This window comes from Dermacentor variabilis, unplaced genomic scaffold (genome assembly GCF_050947875.1).
Source record: "Dermacentor variabilis isolate Ectoservices unplaced genomic scaffold, ASM5094787v1 scaffold_12, whole genome shotgun sequence".
Classification (NCBI taxonomy): domain Eukaryota; kingdom Metazoa; phylum Arthropoda; class Arachnida; order Ixodida; family Ixodidae; genus Dermacentor; species Dermacentor variabilis.
In genome coordinates this window covers 13004686-13021931 of record NW_027460280.1, presented here as the reverse complement: position 1 = coordinate 13021931, position 17246 = coordinate 13004686, and the positions used below count along the sequence as shown (strand labels likewise).

The following is a 17246-nucleotide window of genomic DNA, read 5'->3' as shown; positions in this document are numbered from 1 at the left end:
GCCAGATTGCCCGCATTCGTCTTTATGCTTTACAGACAGGCCAGAAGTGCCGTTACGACATGGACTACGAACCAGCTGCTCTTGTGCTAGTTTGGTATCCAACTCGGCGTATTGGTCTTTCGGAGGAACTCCTCTCGCGATACTATGGCCCTTACCGCATCCTTCGCCAGGTGACCCCTGTCCCATATGAAGTGTCTCCGCTGGATGCCACCGTGACTTCACCTCTCTCTGACATCATCCACGTCAGCCGTCTCAAACCTTACCTTTCTCAGACCGATGAGCCGCACCAATGAGGTGCTTTTTTCTATGATATCACAGGCGATAATGATATCACAGGCGATGATATCACAAGGGATAATGTGGAAAGAAGAGGACGCTGATGGTGGCCTTAGAGACGACGAAGAAGAGCTTATGATTATCGCTGCTCTACGCTTGTTAGCTCAGCCATTAAAAGCCATCTGTAAATAGACGCACGCTTCTTCCTTCCCGTAACATCATATATGACTGTTCCGTTTGAAAACATTCCCGTGTGTAATCCTTTGGAGCACTTCTTGTTGGGAGTTTTTAAAAATACAGCAATTCATCAAACACACATATTACTTCGCCATAACATTTATCATAGTGTCCTCCCTCCCTGCCCCTCCCTTCAATTTCCGCTAGTTCTGATATCGGTTGAGTTGACTGTTATTCCAGAGGAATGGGATAAATTTTTTGTTCGCAACCCACATTCATAAAGCTCCGCATCACTTGCATGCGTAATTTGCTGCAAATGCTATAATTAGTCCCCTGTACTAACTATGGGCCAGAACGCGTCCTTTGCAGAAGGGTCTGTCCCTGCGCGGCACACGGCGCGGCGCGGCGTCTCTGGTCCCGCGCTGTCCTTTGTATTCAGCAAATAGAAACAAAAAGTCTTATTTACTTCACCGGGGACAACGCTAAAACCAAGTCGGAACGTGTTATGACGCTTGAAAATAGGGAAAAAAAAAGAGGACGGCTCAGAAATTATTTCCAACGCTTATAACTAGACTTGGCGCATAAAAATGTCGCACATTGCAGTTGCCACGCCCCTCCTTCCGTTTCAACAAAATATAAACCTGTTAACCCATGGCTATGCCGAGACACTGGAAAGCATAGCTGATAGTGGCCATATCTCACGCTCTAACACTGTAATAAGAAGCTTCTTGCAAAGGCTGTGTTTGATCCAACCGCATTTAACTTCGCACAGGGAGTTTTCATAGCGTACCGCCAATTTCGCTAAATTTACTCCTGGTAGATTTTATAGTTCTGCTAATGCCGCGGGCTCATTTCTTCCCCACTCGTTAGACACGCTCATAACACTCTAGAGTGCTTGCATACGTAATTTATTGCGTAAGCGCCCATTGCGGATCTATTTTCAACTTCACCTACCATTACCCGTAAACGTATCTTTACTGTCACGAAACATAACGAAGCTACTGCCTTTAGTTCAGTGAGGAAACCAGGCGAAACTAATATATCACGCATGAAAAAGCAAAAAGGAAGAAGATGAGGGTTCAATAAGTCTTGGTAACGCTTCTAAATAAGCTAGAAACGTTAAAGCTGCGCGACACATTGCACTTAATATGCTGCCTATTCCTTCAAAGCATAGAGTTACTAAATAAATACCCTAAAGGGAAATGTGGCGCTAGTGTCTACGGGGGCTATCATGGGCGTTGATTCAACCTACATGGGAATGATGGGAAGTACAGGCTTCGGATTGACTTCGATCTTTATAGACTAGTCGCGTTTGCTTGCGGCGCAGTAAACGAAGCTATACTGAAGTATTATCGCGTAAAATCTAATTATATTTCTGCAATGTGTTATATAATGTACAACACGTTACATAAACTTTGTATGACTTTGAGATGGAAGCACGGTTTACTACGGTTTATCACCAGGACCCACCAGGGTATGCATTCTTGTACGATTCTGTTCCCGATTTAACGCCATAGAATAATTATTTATTCTTGCAACAGCAATAAGAACCGTGCATGTACTTATAAAAGAATGCTCATCAAATATTTATGGAAATAAAAATGTTGTATTGTGAGAAAGTGTTGCGCCCTTGAGAGGAATGCTACAAGTGTCGTCTGCTACGACGCCTGCTCGCTGCAAACGCGACACTTTTCTCGCAGACGACAGACACTTCCGAACTCTCTCGCTCTTTCGTAAGGCTGCGTCGGCTGTCACGATTGCTGAACGTCTTCAAGTGCTTTTAAGCACATCTGCTGCAGTGCTAGCTAATACGCTTGTGGCCTCCTATGATTCTGCTTCATTATATTCTATATATTGATGTACCGCTTCCGATGCCTTATGGCGTGGCTTGGCACTTACACATTTTGCGACACTAGACTACAGCCAGGAAGCAGCAACCTTTCCTACTACACGCAAGTTTGTGTTCTCAAAGTCCTAAAACACGCATTTCAATGAGCACATAAACGAGCAACGCATAATAAAGCCGTCAATAAAATTTAATTTTCAAGCCACTAGAAGTACAACTTTCTTATGTCTTGTATCAGTACTGCCTTCTTTTTCCTATTCTGAAGTTTCATAAAACACGTAACGCGAGAGCGCCAACCTAACACACTTAACAATTCAAGGTCCAAACGGTCAACACATGTTCTTTCAACGTTTACGATGCCGTCGCTTTCTCGTCAGGGCTTCGACACCACACCGCGACACCAACATCGTCCCAGCCGCTGGCCCAGCGCGCTATCGCCACTTGGAGCAACGGAACAAAGGCACAGAGCATAGCGTTGCACTGTCCCACTGCAGGTTACAGCAATTGCCTTTGGAGCAAAACCAAAACTGTCAAAAAATATTTGTAGACTAGTTTGCCAGTCAACAGAATGCCAATCCGTAGCTTGTACTTCCCATCATTCTGATGATGGTTGAACGATCGCAGCGCCAGATTTCCCTCTAGTTATACTAGTATGAAACTCTATGCTTGAAAGTATAAAATATCTGAAATGCAGACTTGCCTTGAAACATTGGAAAAGCTAGCTGATAGCAGCAGCGCGATACTTTCGAACCCTTGCTTGCAGTTTTTTTAATGCTGTATTTTATCAACACGCATTTACCATCGCACATGAACTTAGCGTATTGTCCCTTTATGTGCGCAAGATTTGACCTCAGTTGTAGCTGTAACTATACCAGCGCAGCCGTCTAAGTTTTGCGCCGCTCGCAAAACTCACTAATAACGCTATGGTCCATTTCCATACATATTGTGCTGGGAAATGCGCATTTAACCATGGAACATTGCCTACTCATTGACCATACCATGCCCCTAATTTTCCTCTGATATAAACAAGACGCCTTGTTTAGCTCGCCGAGAACACTGGAGAAACAAACAGCGCATCTAGTATGATGCAGGAAAACACATAGAAAAGCGGTGATTTAGTGATTCTCTGCAACACTTCCATTTAAAGCAGAAAAGTGAAAGTTTCTTAACGCATTGCATTTAAGATTCTCTGTATTTTCACGACATGTCTGTGATGTTATTGGGGCCGGATCACTCCAGAAAAAGGGAGAAGCAGCACACGGACGCACAAACACACATCAAACTTGTATTGACGCACACAACACAGATAACGGCACACATACGTGACAGTTCCCCAAAATGCCTCATAGAGGACATGCACTATATCTATGGATCGGTGGATTATAATTGGCCTACAGTTCCGGCGGAAGCGTGTGTCGCTGTGTCTGAGACCTCGTGGAAACGATGTCGGCCAGCGGGGTCGGACAGCCGGGTCGGACCGCCTCGCGGGGCTCAGGTGGCCCTGCGCAACAGTCGATAGACCTCCGCGTGGCCGGTTTCCCTCCGGCGGGGTTCGCGCTCGGGAGCCCACGGCCGCAGTCACCGGGTCGCGTCCACAGCGGGCGGAGTAGCCCGTTCACCCGAACGCTCGATCGCCCCGGACCGCCAGCCCTCCTGGACCAGTCGCCCAGCGGAAGAGCGGGGCGAGGTAACCTCCCAGCGGGCGACAGCGTTGACTCGGGTGTGGCGTAGTGGCGCAGGCGGCGATAGCTCCTAAGGGCCAGACGCCCAGCGAGGAAGCTGTTTTCCGTCGAACCCGAACCTCGCGCACTGATCACGCCACGGGGCCACGGGCCACACTCTCTCGCGCCACGCTTTTTGAGGCGCCACTGCCGACGCTCCGAAATCGGTGTCTATGATGATGATGGTCCTCTTCGCCACCGCACGGCGCACTGTCTTCATATGTTTATACTTCGCACTCCCGCGTACCACATATTATCACAATGTCAACCGTCTCTAGCGCTGTTGTTTTAGGAGATTGGGAAACATTTGGATGAGCAGTGTTATGACACTCTAGAACGCTTCAATGAGTAACTTTCTAGAAAGGCTGCAATGAACCTACACTCAATAAACATATATCGCTCGTCACTCAGGACATTGCCTCGTACTTGAAATAAATATAAACACCGTGCCTCACATATTTATCTAGGATAACGGGGGAAAACTAAATGCCATGTATAACGGATAAAAATTGGCAGAAAGCGGCCATTTAGTAACTGTTTTCAGAGCACATAAGCAACCTGCACAGTGCAAATTTTCGGAACACGTCTCCAGAAAGTGGTCCTCATTTTTCAAAATACCAAATGTCTGCTGTTGTTTCTCCTTTCAGCAAACAGGTAATAGTGCAGCTCTTGTTTATAAACAGGCTGAAAATGAAATCGTCCAAGTCAGAAGTGACACGTGCCTTTAGAAAAATTCAATTCAGTGTTCTACTGGCATTGAAATGGCTCTGCACGTTCTACTAAGATCATTCTTAACGAGCATCTACGATAAGTCATGATTACACAATAAAATTCGACAGTTATACCTGTAAGAAGTTTGATGATCTTTTGATAATGATAAAATACTCAGACTGCAATGCTATGTAGGCTACGTCTGGACAGAGATTAAATAGATCCAGCATTTGATAATTTAACAATCTCATGCTGCAAGGCACACCAGTCGTTGGTCTCGACTGATGATTCTCTATCGAAACTTCCACCTCGCCCAAAGGTGAAATGTAGAAAGCTGATTGTATTTTCAAATACGGATATGGCGCCCGCTCCCCCCCCCCCCCCCCCCCCCCCAAAAGAAAAGAAAATATGGGCATGACGCAAGTTGCGCAAGCTGATATGTGTTAGGGCGGGAACTGCCCAGGCGTCCTCCGCAACGCTAGCGTGTATGGCGAATACCACGCGTGCTCCGCTACAGGGCGTTCCGAGAAGGCGCAAAAGACTATCCTCACTATCAAAGGAGGGGATGAGTAGCATAGAAAAGCATTACTTCTGTAGTCACTCTATTAAGAAAGAAGATTTAGCTTCAGGTGTAGTTTTGACGGACTTTTCAGCGTGCAGCCGAAAGTGCCCGTTTTCAAAAGTGTGTGTGGTGGTGGGGGGGGGGGAGGCAAATGACATACATCGCCCTCCACTTCTCACAGCGCAAGCGCCCCCCTTGCCCCCCGGTAGATTCGCTTGTGGAGGTTTCTTCCGACCGTCGTGACCGTGTTTCGGAGATCGTTCATGTTTCGTGCCTCAAACGATTCGTTCGCCGTTTCCTTCCTAAGTCGCGGCCTGGCTGGCCACTTGAGCGCGCGGGAAAAATGGTGTGAGCATTATTCCTACGCTTCATCTTCTCGTCTGTACATACTCATCATCACCGTTTTGGGCCTGTGTCATGGGGCTCCCGCTCGAGAGAATAGCCTGACTGCTTAAACGTTATTGCCCCAGATTATTATTATTATTATTATTATTATTATTATTATTATTATTATTATTATTATTTGCATAAACTAAATAGTATTTTCAATAATCATAGCCTGGTTACCTGGATCTCTAGTTTTCTCTCAGATATATCGCAATACGTTTGTTTCGACTCTGCAAAATTGCGCACGGTGGCCGTTACCTCTGGTGTTTCGCAAGGTTCAGTTTTAGGCCTGCTTCCTCCTGTATGTAAATGACCTACCTAAGAATGCGCTACCAACTAAAATTCGTCTTTACGCCGATGACTGCGTTATCTATCACACTATTACCACTCATGAAGATCACGCCATTTTCCAACTTTTGTAGCTGGTGTAACGAGTGGCATATGAACATAAATTTTCGCAAAACTGTCTCGATGTCCTTCTCGACACGTACTATGCAATTGCGTCTTCCAATTTATTGCTTCAATGGTATTCCTCTAGATAACATTTCTCAAAATGGTGGAAATCCGGGCCATTTGGTACATAGTTGAAGAAAAAAAAACAGTCACAAAACACAAAGGACAAGAAGAGAGGTTCATACCACAACGACTGGACTATCACCTGATTTTTACGGCATGTGTCGCAAGGGTTGCGTATGAGTTCCCGCTCGCATGCGAAAGAGTTTACATAGGCCGAACCGGTCGATATAATAATGACCGCCTGCATGAGCGCCACTCCTCCCTGGGGTCAGATAACGGTGCAAACTTGCCTCGCCATTGCAGTGAATGTGGCTGTCACTCTTTGTTCAGCAATGTAACGATTCTTGGTAGGGGCAAGGACAAAGAAGAGCGAGAAATGCGGGAAGCGTACTACATCAGTTTATTACGTGACGACTGCATTAGTACAACATCGGTGCGCTTACTTGAAAAAGAATTTGCATTTCTAGGTCACTCACGATAGATGCGATATCTTGTCTTTTCATATTCTGTGATTAGTGATGCTGCGGTTGCGCATGCTCTGCTGGCCTTGCTGGGACACGCCGTTTGTAATAAAGCTCAGTTGGTAGTCCAGCCGTTTGGAGTGTGAATCTCTCTTCTTGTCCTTTGTGTTTTGTGACTGGTTTTTTCCTTCAACATTTCTCATTATAAGTACCTCGTCATTCTATTCACACACGATTAATCCTGGTCCAAACGTATTGAATCAGCCTGTTCTAAAGCTCTAGCACGTCTAGGTTAACATAAAGCGTTCTCTGCGCTCAGCCCCTAAAGAAAGAAAATTGCCTACTTATAAAACCCTAGTGCGGCCATTCTTGTATTACGGGTGTGCCATTTGGTATCCATACCTGAAATTCGACATAAAGAAAAACTCGAATCCGTCCAAAAAATGAGGCTATCCGATTTCTATGCCAGCGTTACGACAAGGACTTCTCCCCCTTTTCTAACCTTCCCTCCATGAACCTCTCTTCGCTGGTACAGCGGCGTAATGTAGAAAGTCTTAAACTGTTTTACACCACTGTTAACTCTGAACATTCCTCCATACTTGGAATACATTAAGTTTGCTAAAGTGTCTAACACACGGAATTTTCACCCTCTAAATATAGCACCACTGTACGCCTGCACTGACAAATTCCAATATAGTATTTTTTCCCCGCTCCATTGAATTGTGGAACCAACTTCCCCCTAACATACGAAAATTAACATTTGATAATATTGTTAAGGCAATCGTTGGTTGATGTCCGCGATTCCTAAAACCGTGCATCATTCACTATGTTTATATGCATATATGTCTGTACTCAGACCATTTTCTTTCTTCTTAACATATTCCTAGTGCTTTGCTTTGTACTTAGGATTTTTGTACCCCCTTTTAATGTGTGTGTCGCACCCTTGATTTCGTACCCCACTCCTGCGATAACCCTCTGAGAGTTGTGGTGTGTATAAATAAATTATAAAAATAAATAAATAAATAAATAAATATTATTGTCTTTGTTGTTGTTACGCGCAAGCGAATTCTGGGGAAAGCTTCCGGGTGGAGTCTTCCGAAGAGGTTGTAATTGCTATCTGCCCGGCATTGTATAAGGAAGCTGCAAAGGGAACCCATACAAGAAGAAAGGCTGACGGCAGAGCATTGAATCGGTCCACCATCTGGACTTAGAATCGAGTCCACTCTATATGCGCAAACGCTGAATAAACAAGTAAGTTCTTTAGAAACCTGCACTGTGACGCAAGTGTTCATAGAGAGATAAAAGCAGGCAGGCAATGGACACTGGGACGAGTTTGTAGTTTCACGCTATTTTTTTTTCGCCTGGATGACAATTTCATTATCATTACAAGAAAAGTGGCGAACATTTTGCAGGTGGCCTTCGGTTGGGTGAGAATCCCGCACGACTTCGAGCCTCCCTCGCCACAGGACCTTGGATTCCTGAGCGGCGCCCATGGCGTCGCCGCTGACCCAGTACTTCTGCTTGATTCCAGGACCATGCAGCTGACCAACTTCCACTATGACGGAGCGGCACCTGGTGGGTGATGTTGGTTAACCATGTCGCAAGCGAGCGGACCGTTGCGACAACTCCTTTGTTTCCGATTGGGTTTTGACTTGATACGTACTTGAAAGCCAGCGCCAATAGCTGCGGTACTCGCCCACTACCAATATTTGTGCTCCACTGGGCTGAGCCGTGTCCTCGGAGTCTGGCGTCACACAGGGGTTCGCTCCCTAGCCTACGCCGCCGGCGCGTCTCGTAAGCTGGCGTACGCTGCCGGGGCGTCACACGGAGGCTCACGCCGTCGTCCGCGTTTCCTTGACGATGATTGCTTCTTTCGCGAAGATTACGAGGTAGAAGGATGAGCAACGGAACAGGGTGTCTTTTACATTGTTAGTTAAAACTTATTTACATAGAACAAGCGGTACTCTTACTAGCCGCATCACTGAGCGCAGTACATCGTTCTGTTAGCATGAGCTTTAGGTCAGGAGACTACATCTTTCTAGCGCGCACACATCAGATCACACCCGCACACACTAGTCCGCTTAGATCCCTTTGATCCTCCCTAGATGTCTAGGTCAGGGAAATCTGCTGTTATGCCTTCCTCCAACCAGAGCGTCCAAAGTCGCCGAAGGCCTTGAGTCCGAGGGTACGCGTAAGCACTCTGGCACCTTTGTTCCCCGAACACCAAGAAAGGAGTGGAGCTTCGTAGACAGGGATTGACACGCTTGACTAAATCTGGCGCGTCTTGGTTCCTGGGATGAGCCAGCAATTACCCGGAGCATCTGTCAAACGACCGTGGCGGTTACTGGAGTCCTTGAGGAAATAGCGTAGACCGCCCTTTTCCAGGCGTTTCTTGCTTCCATCGTCGGTGACGGCGACAGTGTCCACTCGATCCGCCCAACGTGTCTTGCCTTGTTGTCACCGCAAGTATGTCCGAGAGTACGCAGTACTAGCTTGATTCGTCGCAGAGGTGCAGGAGAGGCTACAAGGTCCCCGCTGGCCGATCGTAACAGCTCACAGTGACTATAATATTTTTGGTTAAATATTTGTGGGTTCAATGGGCGAATCCCTTTCAGGAAAGAGCACCGGCCTTCGAGCAAAACAACGTAGCCCGCACCTTCCATTTCGGTGCCTTCGTAGCGCGCGCTTCCCAGACCCGCTAAGCGCAATATTTCGACAGCGTTATTTCGGGAATACAGTAGTGACCGCATACATCATTCTACCCTACATCGGCTTGCCAGGCAAATGAAAAGCTAATTAGCTTGCTACGTGTTCGTCCACCCCCTCACGCTTTTGCATCCCTCAGCCTGAAGTAAGCTTTCAGAAAATGTCACGTGAAGATCCGCTGGTATGCCGGCCACTGTGAGCATGCTGACTTGGAGATGGTAGCAAGCCGTGCGTGTTTATACACCCATCCGGTACTCCGCCTTTGTAAATACGGCTGTGGTAGTTGCTGACTGACAAGAATGTGCACATGCAGTTAAACGCGATAGCACAATGAAAGCAAAATATTTGAGTCGGAATACTAAATAGGGCGTGTGCTCTTGGTTTTACGATGCTTCTCAACGCAGTAACAAGGCCGCCGTCATTATGATTTAAGGCAGCGTATGCCGAACCGTTGTTGACTTCGCCGTGTAATGGACCATAGGTATCGTATTCTAGCTGAATATCGCTCTAAACCTGCGAAGCATGAAATAAAACTGAAGTAAAAACCTAAAGCATGCCATGGATGGATGGATGGATGGATGGATGGATGGATGGAGGTTATGAGCGTCCCCTTTGTTACGGGGCGGTGGGTTGCGCCACCAAGCTCTTGCTATTATACTGCCTAATGTCCTACCTAGGTTAAACAATAAAAAGAAAAAAAACACTATGAACTACCACGCCCACATTTTCTGATCCCCTATTTCGAACTGTGCTTTTGTACGTCTCCGTTTTTTTTTGTCATTTCCCTACTTTTCTTCCACCAATCCTCCAATCGCCTTTTACTAATGCCTATTACGCACATGTTTACATTTCCATTGCTCTCGCTCAACCCAAGTGCTTCAAGGATTACAGTGGCGCCTAAATTGACCGCTGAGTGGACGTCTTCACATTCTAATAAAACATGCTCCATAGTCTCCCTAGCTTTGCCGCAGCAAGCACATGCTTCTTCGTCCGTCTTATATCTCGCTTTATAGGTGCGGGTTCTAACGCATCCCGATCTCGCTTCGAAAACTAATGAGCTTGCCATTAAGTTATCATAAATGGTTTCTTTCCTGATTTCGTTTTTTCCTCTTAAGTAGTTACTCATGGCAGGTTTCTTTTCCATTGCCGCCACCCATGAGATTTCAGCCTCTCTGACTTTCCGCTTGACCTTCTTTGTTGCTGTGTTGCCCACCCTACAGGCCGCATACTTGCTGGTAAGCTTCCTAGTTCTTTTCCTCCACTGTGAATCAATGTTTTTCCTGTACAGATACCTGAACACTCTCCCAGCCCATTTACCTTCTTCCATATTCCTCAGCCGTTCTTCATACTAAATTTTACTGCGAGCTTCCCTCACTTCAAAACTAGTCCAGCCCATATCACCCTGCACAGCTTCATCTGTAGTCTTCCCGTGAGCGCCCAATGCAGGGCGACCCACTGACCTTTGGTTCCCGTCGAGTCCTGATTGTACCCCTGATTTAAAGCAAACGACCGCATTTCTTAAAGTAAGTCCTGGAACCATTACACCTTTCCACATTCCTCGGAGGACCTCGTACCTATTGTATCCCCATAGCGCTCTGTGCTTCATTATGGCTGCATTTTTCTTCCCCTTCACTGTTATTCTTTTTTCCTGTGTTTCCATATATGTATTGCCTTCGTTTATCCATATGCCCAGATATTTATATTCTGTTACCCGAGGTATTTCCGGGCCCTGTATCTCCACTCTCTGTTCACTGTTTTCATTAAATACCATAACACCTGATTTCCTAACACTAAATTTCAAACCTAAATTGTTGCCCTCCTGCCCACAGATATTAGCCAGACCTTGCAAATCACTTTGCTTGTTTGCTAGCAACACAATGTCGTCCGCATAAAATAAACCTGGGAGCTGCTGCTCTATTACTGTACCCGCCTGTTTGTATGAGAGATTAAACCCAATATTAATTCCTTCTAGCGCCCTCTCCATCCTCACCATCACATCATAAAGAGCAGCGGGGATAAAGGGCACCCCTGCCTCAGTCACTTTATATGAACTTTCTCCTCGCTCCTCATCTTTTCCCATTCAACGCAAACGGTTTTTCTAGGTAAATCTCTCTCAAAAGCTGTAGACAATCGTCACCTAAGCCTTCCCCTTCCACAATATCCCACAAAATGTTGCGGTCTACGTTGTCATAGGCTCCTGTAATGTCTAAAAATGCCACATATAACGGTCTGCTTTCTACTTTTGATATTTCAATACACTGAGTAAGAACGAATACGTTATCATCAAAAAGCCTATCTATTCTGAAGCCATTCTGAAGTTCTGATGTTCATTCTGATGCCATCTTATGCGCGAAGTGCGCCGCCTATAGAGGCGCCACTGTTGGCCACCTTGCGGGCGCTCTTGAAAATACGTTCGCAATGCAGTAGCAGACGACAGCGCTACTTTCCTGCAAAGATGGCGGAAATTCTAGGCTGCAATTTCTCCTTTGCTAGGGTGCCAGACCGTCACTTCACCAGTGACAGCTGCTGGAAAGGCGCGGAGATGTACGAGATGTTACCGCAGTTTGGGACGTCCCAGTCAACACCACCTAGACTTTTCAGGCCTCCGCACTCCTGTCGCTGTGCTCGGTGACGTCACTGTACCTTGCCCGAGCAAACGTTTTTTATGCTTGCTCGATAGATGGCGCAAATCGTCACCTACCAAGCTTTCCGGGCACGATGCGTGAACAAACGTGCTGAACTTGCCGGAGCAGTGGGTGCCGTTCTTTGTCTCGTTGTACGTTTCCGGAACTGTTTCGCGATAAATTATGTGCATAAGTGGCGCTTGTTGATGTTTCTCGCGTGCCTGGAAGTATGTATGGGCTGGTGCTGCGTGCGCAGAGGTGATTACGATGGAGGGTTGGGTTGTTTTCGTTCCCGAGTGCAAGCAAAGTGCCCAACTGTAACATGGATGTTGCACCCTTGAAAGACCCCGAGGTTTCTCGCCAGCATAGCTCTTCATTTTCTGCTTCCTTTTTCTGTTAAATGTTTCAAGTTCCTCAACGCGGGGTTTTCATGGATCTGTGGCAGCTTGGTGCGCATCTTCCTTCCGAAGACGAGTTCAGCCGGCGTGTAGCTGGTCGTGGAGGGTAGCGTTGCTAAGGTACTCAGTGAGCGCTTCTTCCCAATTGCTTCCTGCCGTCTTCACCGTTTTCTTTATATTTCTTATTAACCTTTCCACCTCGCCGTTTGCTTGTGCCCACAGTGGTGTTGCGCTGTGATGTCGAATACATTGAGCTCCATGAATGCAGCGAATTCATGCCCAAAGAAAGGAGGGACATTGTCAGTATTCAGCACATAAGGCAATCCATGCACGGAGAGCATCTCACCCAGCCTCGCTGTGACGCTTTTCGTGTTCAATGAAGACAGTGTTGCAATCACAGGGAAACGAAATTATTCATCCACCACCCCTAACACATTTGTTGCCAGGCAAAGGGCCAGCGAAATCTGCTGCCAGTGACTGCCAAGGGCCAGCGAAGTCTGCTGCCAGTGACTGCCAAGGGCCATCTCGGAGTTGCGTCGTACACAAAGGTGGACACTTTTTCTCTACAACAGTTCTCGTACTGAGTTCACTGTCCCTGACTTCAGAGTCCATTTTTCTGGCAGTGCCTGGGAATCAAATATTCTCTCTGATCAGTTTAGTTTTGACTATTCCCTGGTGTACCCTGTGAGCCAACTTGATGCCTTGTAACTGCACTTCCTCCGGAATCACCACTCTTGGTCCTCTCAAGACAACATCATTGTCTCCAACTGTTAGCTCATCTCTGATCTTGATGAATAGCTTGATCTTGCAGTCTTCTCACAGTTTCTCCGATGACGTCTGATCACCCGTCCTTAGGGCTGTGATGATGAAGGGATATGCATTTACATGTCCCTCTTGCACGCCTTTTGTACAATTTGCATTACCACAGCTTTAGGCACAGCAAACTTCAGGACAAAAGGAACATATTCTTCTGTTGCAGTTGACTGAAACAGAATATTACCAGGACCTTGACACAGCTGACAGCCACTCGCTGCAATTCCGTGCCACATGCTAGGCATGTTGGGTGGCTCCCAAAAGAAGACAACGACGAAGGTGCCAGAACAGCTTTATAAAAGATCTGTAGCGTCGACCGAAGTCTTTGTGGCTTTGTCTGCGACAAACTGGTGGAGGTGCTGAGTACGCGTCTATGTACTCTGACCCCCAGGAACTGGAAGCGGGCAACCTACGCAAAAGCCGACGGCTTCGAAGACTGCCTCCGGAATAGGGCCTTCAAGATCTGCCGAGGATGTCCACCACAACCGCAAGCCAGACACAGGAGACACACGGTACGGGACAGCCTCCAGCGTCGCTGGTCCTCCACATGCCACTGGCCGCGGCCGTTCCATGGTGAGCGTTTTGAGGACGGGGAAGACTGGCTCGATGACTTCGACCGTGTGGCTGATGTCAATTATTGGGATGAACAGAAAAAGTTAAGGAACGTGTACTTCGTCCTAGAGGACTCTGCCCGAACATGGTTCGCTAACCACGAGCCATCCATCAACACCTGGCAAGAATTTCAACGGCAGATACGCGGTACGTACAGAAGTCCCGCAAGAAACGAACGAGCAGAGCAAGTCCTTCAGAGTAGGGTTTGAAAGCCGAACTAAAGCGTAGCCACGTTCGTAGAGGACATGTCGCGGCTTTTCAAGCGTGCTGACCCTGGCATGACAGAAGCGATGGTCCGCCTGCTGATGCGTCGTGCAGTAAAAGAGTTTGCTGGACTGATGCGAAGACGTCCAGCTACAGTAGCTGAGCTCGTCAGTGAGGCGACAACAATGGAGCGATTCCTTCAGCAACGCTCCTCGGTCTACAATCGCCAAATCAGCCTGGGATCAGCATCTTCTCTCTCGTTGCCCTGTGACACTGATGTGCTTCGAGAGCTTGTGCGTAGTGTCGTGCGTAAGGAGTTTGATCGACTACAGGGAGTGCAATTTCAACCGACCATAACATCCCTCACAGATATCGTCCGCGAAGAAGTCCGCCAGGTGGCACAGCCATTCGTGCAAACCAGACCTGAAGCTGCCCCCGTAGTGAGTTATGGGCAAGCAGGGAGGCTACTTGCGCAACCCGTGAACCACCGTAACCCGCCTTCTTCTGAAGAACCGCTGTGCCACTTCCAGGGCCAAGCTTCACATACATATATGTACGGGTCCACGAGCCCCCGAGTCAATGCGCGAAAGTCAGACGTGTGGCGCACACCTGACTATCAGCCACTCTGCTTCCACTGTGGCGAAGAGGGCCACTTGTACCGTGCCTGCTACTACCAAAGAATAGGACTCCAGAGCTATCACCCCGGTGCTCGTCGCCCACGTGAAGGAGAGCGCCTGAGAGAAATCCGGCAATATCAGGCCAGTCAAACTTCATCGCCGTACGCGCTGTTCCCACAGGTTGAACAGTCCCTGCCAACGACCCGATCTCCGTCTCCGCAGAGGCGCCAGTCACGATCACCACCTCCTCGACGATCGGCGTCACCTAGCCGCTTTACTACGTTCTCCGCTTCCGTTTGCAACCGGCCCACGAGCCCAATTTGGGGAAACTAAGAACAGTGACCTCCGGGGGTGGGGCCGCTGTCCAACGCACTTCGAAAGATCCTCCGCTGCGACACCCCTACAACGACGACGATAACGACGACGACAACGACGACTGCGTACCTTCGGCACCTTCCTTCGATAACCGTGAACCTGTTTCAGCCGACATACTCGTTTCTGTAGATAACCACCTGGTAACCGCTCTTGTCGATACTGGTGCCGATTATTCTGTCATGAGCGGACAACTGGTTACTGCACTTCGCAAGGTGACGACACCGTGGCCAGGACCTAAGCTCCGTACAGCCGGCGGTCATGTTCTCATGCCGATCGGCAAATGCACTACGAGGGTACAAATTCGTGAGGCCACATTTGTCGGTTCATTTATTTTACTGGCAGAGTGCCCTAGGCAGGCCATACACGGCACGGACTTTCTTCGGGAGTACGGCGCAATCATAAACCTTCGCGAGTTGCTTGTCACTTTTTCCAGCAAACACGCAAGTCATACTTTGTCTCCAGCTGAAAAGAACTATTCCACAACGAAGAAAGAATGATTGGGCGTTGTGTGGGCAATTGCTAAGTTCCTACCATATTTCTACGGCCGATCGTTTCGAGTTGTGACAGATCACCATCCATTGTGCTGGCTCGCCAATCTGAAGGATCCATCTGGCCGTCTTTCACGCTGGAGTCTTCGCTTACAAGAATACGATATGACGATAGTGTTCAAGTCCGGGCGTAAGCACACCGACGCCGACTGCCTGTCACGTGCTCCACTTCAACCGTCGCCATTCGACGTTGATCAAGAGGACGCATTTCTTTCCATTATCACAGTATCAGACATCAGCAAGAAACAGCGCGATGATTTAGAACTCCGGCCTCTCATCGACTACCTTGAGAATCGTCTACCAGAACCGCCTCGTATGTTCGTACGCAAGTTATCCTCGTTTTTTCTCCGCGATGGCGTCCTCTACTAATTGGGTTTTCACTCGACCGCAACCGCCTGCCTCCTTGTAGTGCCGTCTTCACTACGTGACGACATCCTGTGGGCCTCTCCCGACGAGCCATCTTCGCGCCACTTGGGGTTCGCACGGACGTTTTCATGCATATGCCAAAAGTACTTCTGGCCTAACCTTCGCCGTGACGTAAAGCAATACGTGAAGACATGCCGCGACTGCCAGATACGCAAGACACCACCCGTGCGTCCCGCTGGATTTCTCCATCACGTGGATCCTCCGCGGATCTCTGTTCGCAGGCTGGCATAGATTTGCTTGGACCATTTACCACGTCGAGAACTGGTAACCGACTACCAGACTACCTTAAAGACTACCTTGCACGTTACCTTGAAACCCGAGATCTCCCACGAGGTACTGCTAATGCTATTGCGCCCTTCTTTGTACATGGTATCGTACTCCGCCACGGTGCTCCAACAGTGGTTATAACCGACCGGGGCACAGCATTTACAGCGCAGCTCACAGAAGATATCATGCTTCTCAGTGGTATAGTTCACCGCAAAGCCACGGCTTGCCATCCTCAGACGAATGGGCTCACAGAAAGGCTAAACAAAACGATCGCTGATATGATATACAAGTATGTTAACGTCGACCACAAAAACTGGGGCGACGTTCTCCAATATGTTATGTTTGCATATTGTTACGGTTAATGTTAAACCGGCTTTATTCAAAGGACGAGATTGATGGTAAAGTCAAGATGGCGTCCTGAGGCTGCACCAGCTCACGTCTTCTTCCTCTTCTCCTCGCCCGGCTCATGCCGTAGCAATCCCCGGTTGCCAGACGAAGCCCGCTGGACAAGTCTAAATCACTCGGAAAGCGTAGAGTGAAACCGCTTAAGACGGGGAACATGTACTAACTGGGTCCGGCTAGACCGACGACCAGCCGACGTCAAGCGTGCCACCACGTACGTCAAGTCACTCAAGCGATCTACAATGACGAATGGGCCCGTGTACTGGGGTAAAAACTTTTCCCATAAGCCACGTTTATCGCATAAGCCACGTTTAGTCCACAACCACACAAAGTCTCCTTTGGCGTACGAGACAGACTGGTGTCGGCTGTCATAGCGCTCTTTCGATCGGTGTTGCGATGCCACAGTACGAAGACGAGCGATACGCCTGGCTTGTTCGGCAAGACAAAGCGTCTTGGCAACAGAGTACTCGTTGTGAAAGTCAAACGGTAGTATAGTGTCAATGCAGCTTAGCGGTGAACGTGCGTAAAGGAGGTAAAAAGGACTGTAATCGGTCGTCTGATGCTTTGCAGTATTATAAGCATAGGCGATGAAGGGTA

At 48.0% G+C, this 17246-nt stretch overlaps 1 protein-coding gene across 1 annotated transcript in view; it reads left to right on the top strand.

Moving 5' to 3' along the window:
• The window catches only part of LOC142565934 (protein Skeletor, isoforms B/C-like), a 325890-nt gene that overhangs the window by 115238 nt on the left and 193406 nt on the right, over positions 1–17246 (top strand). Inside the window, exon 5 of the mRNA XM_075676557.1 lies at positions 8070–8232. Coding sequence (XP_075532672.1) covers positions 8070–8232 — 163 coding nt within the window. The remainder of the gene's footprint in view (positions 1–8069; positions 8233–17246) is intronic.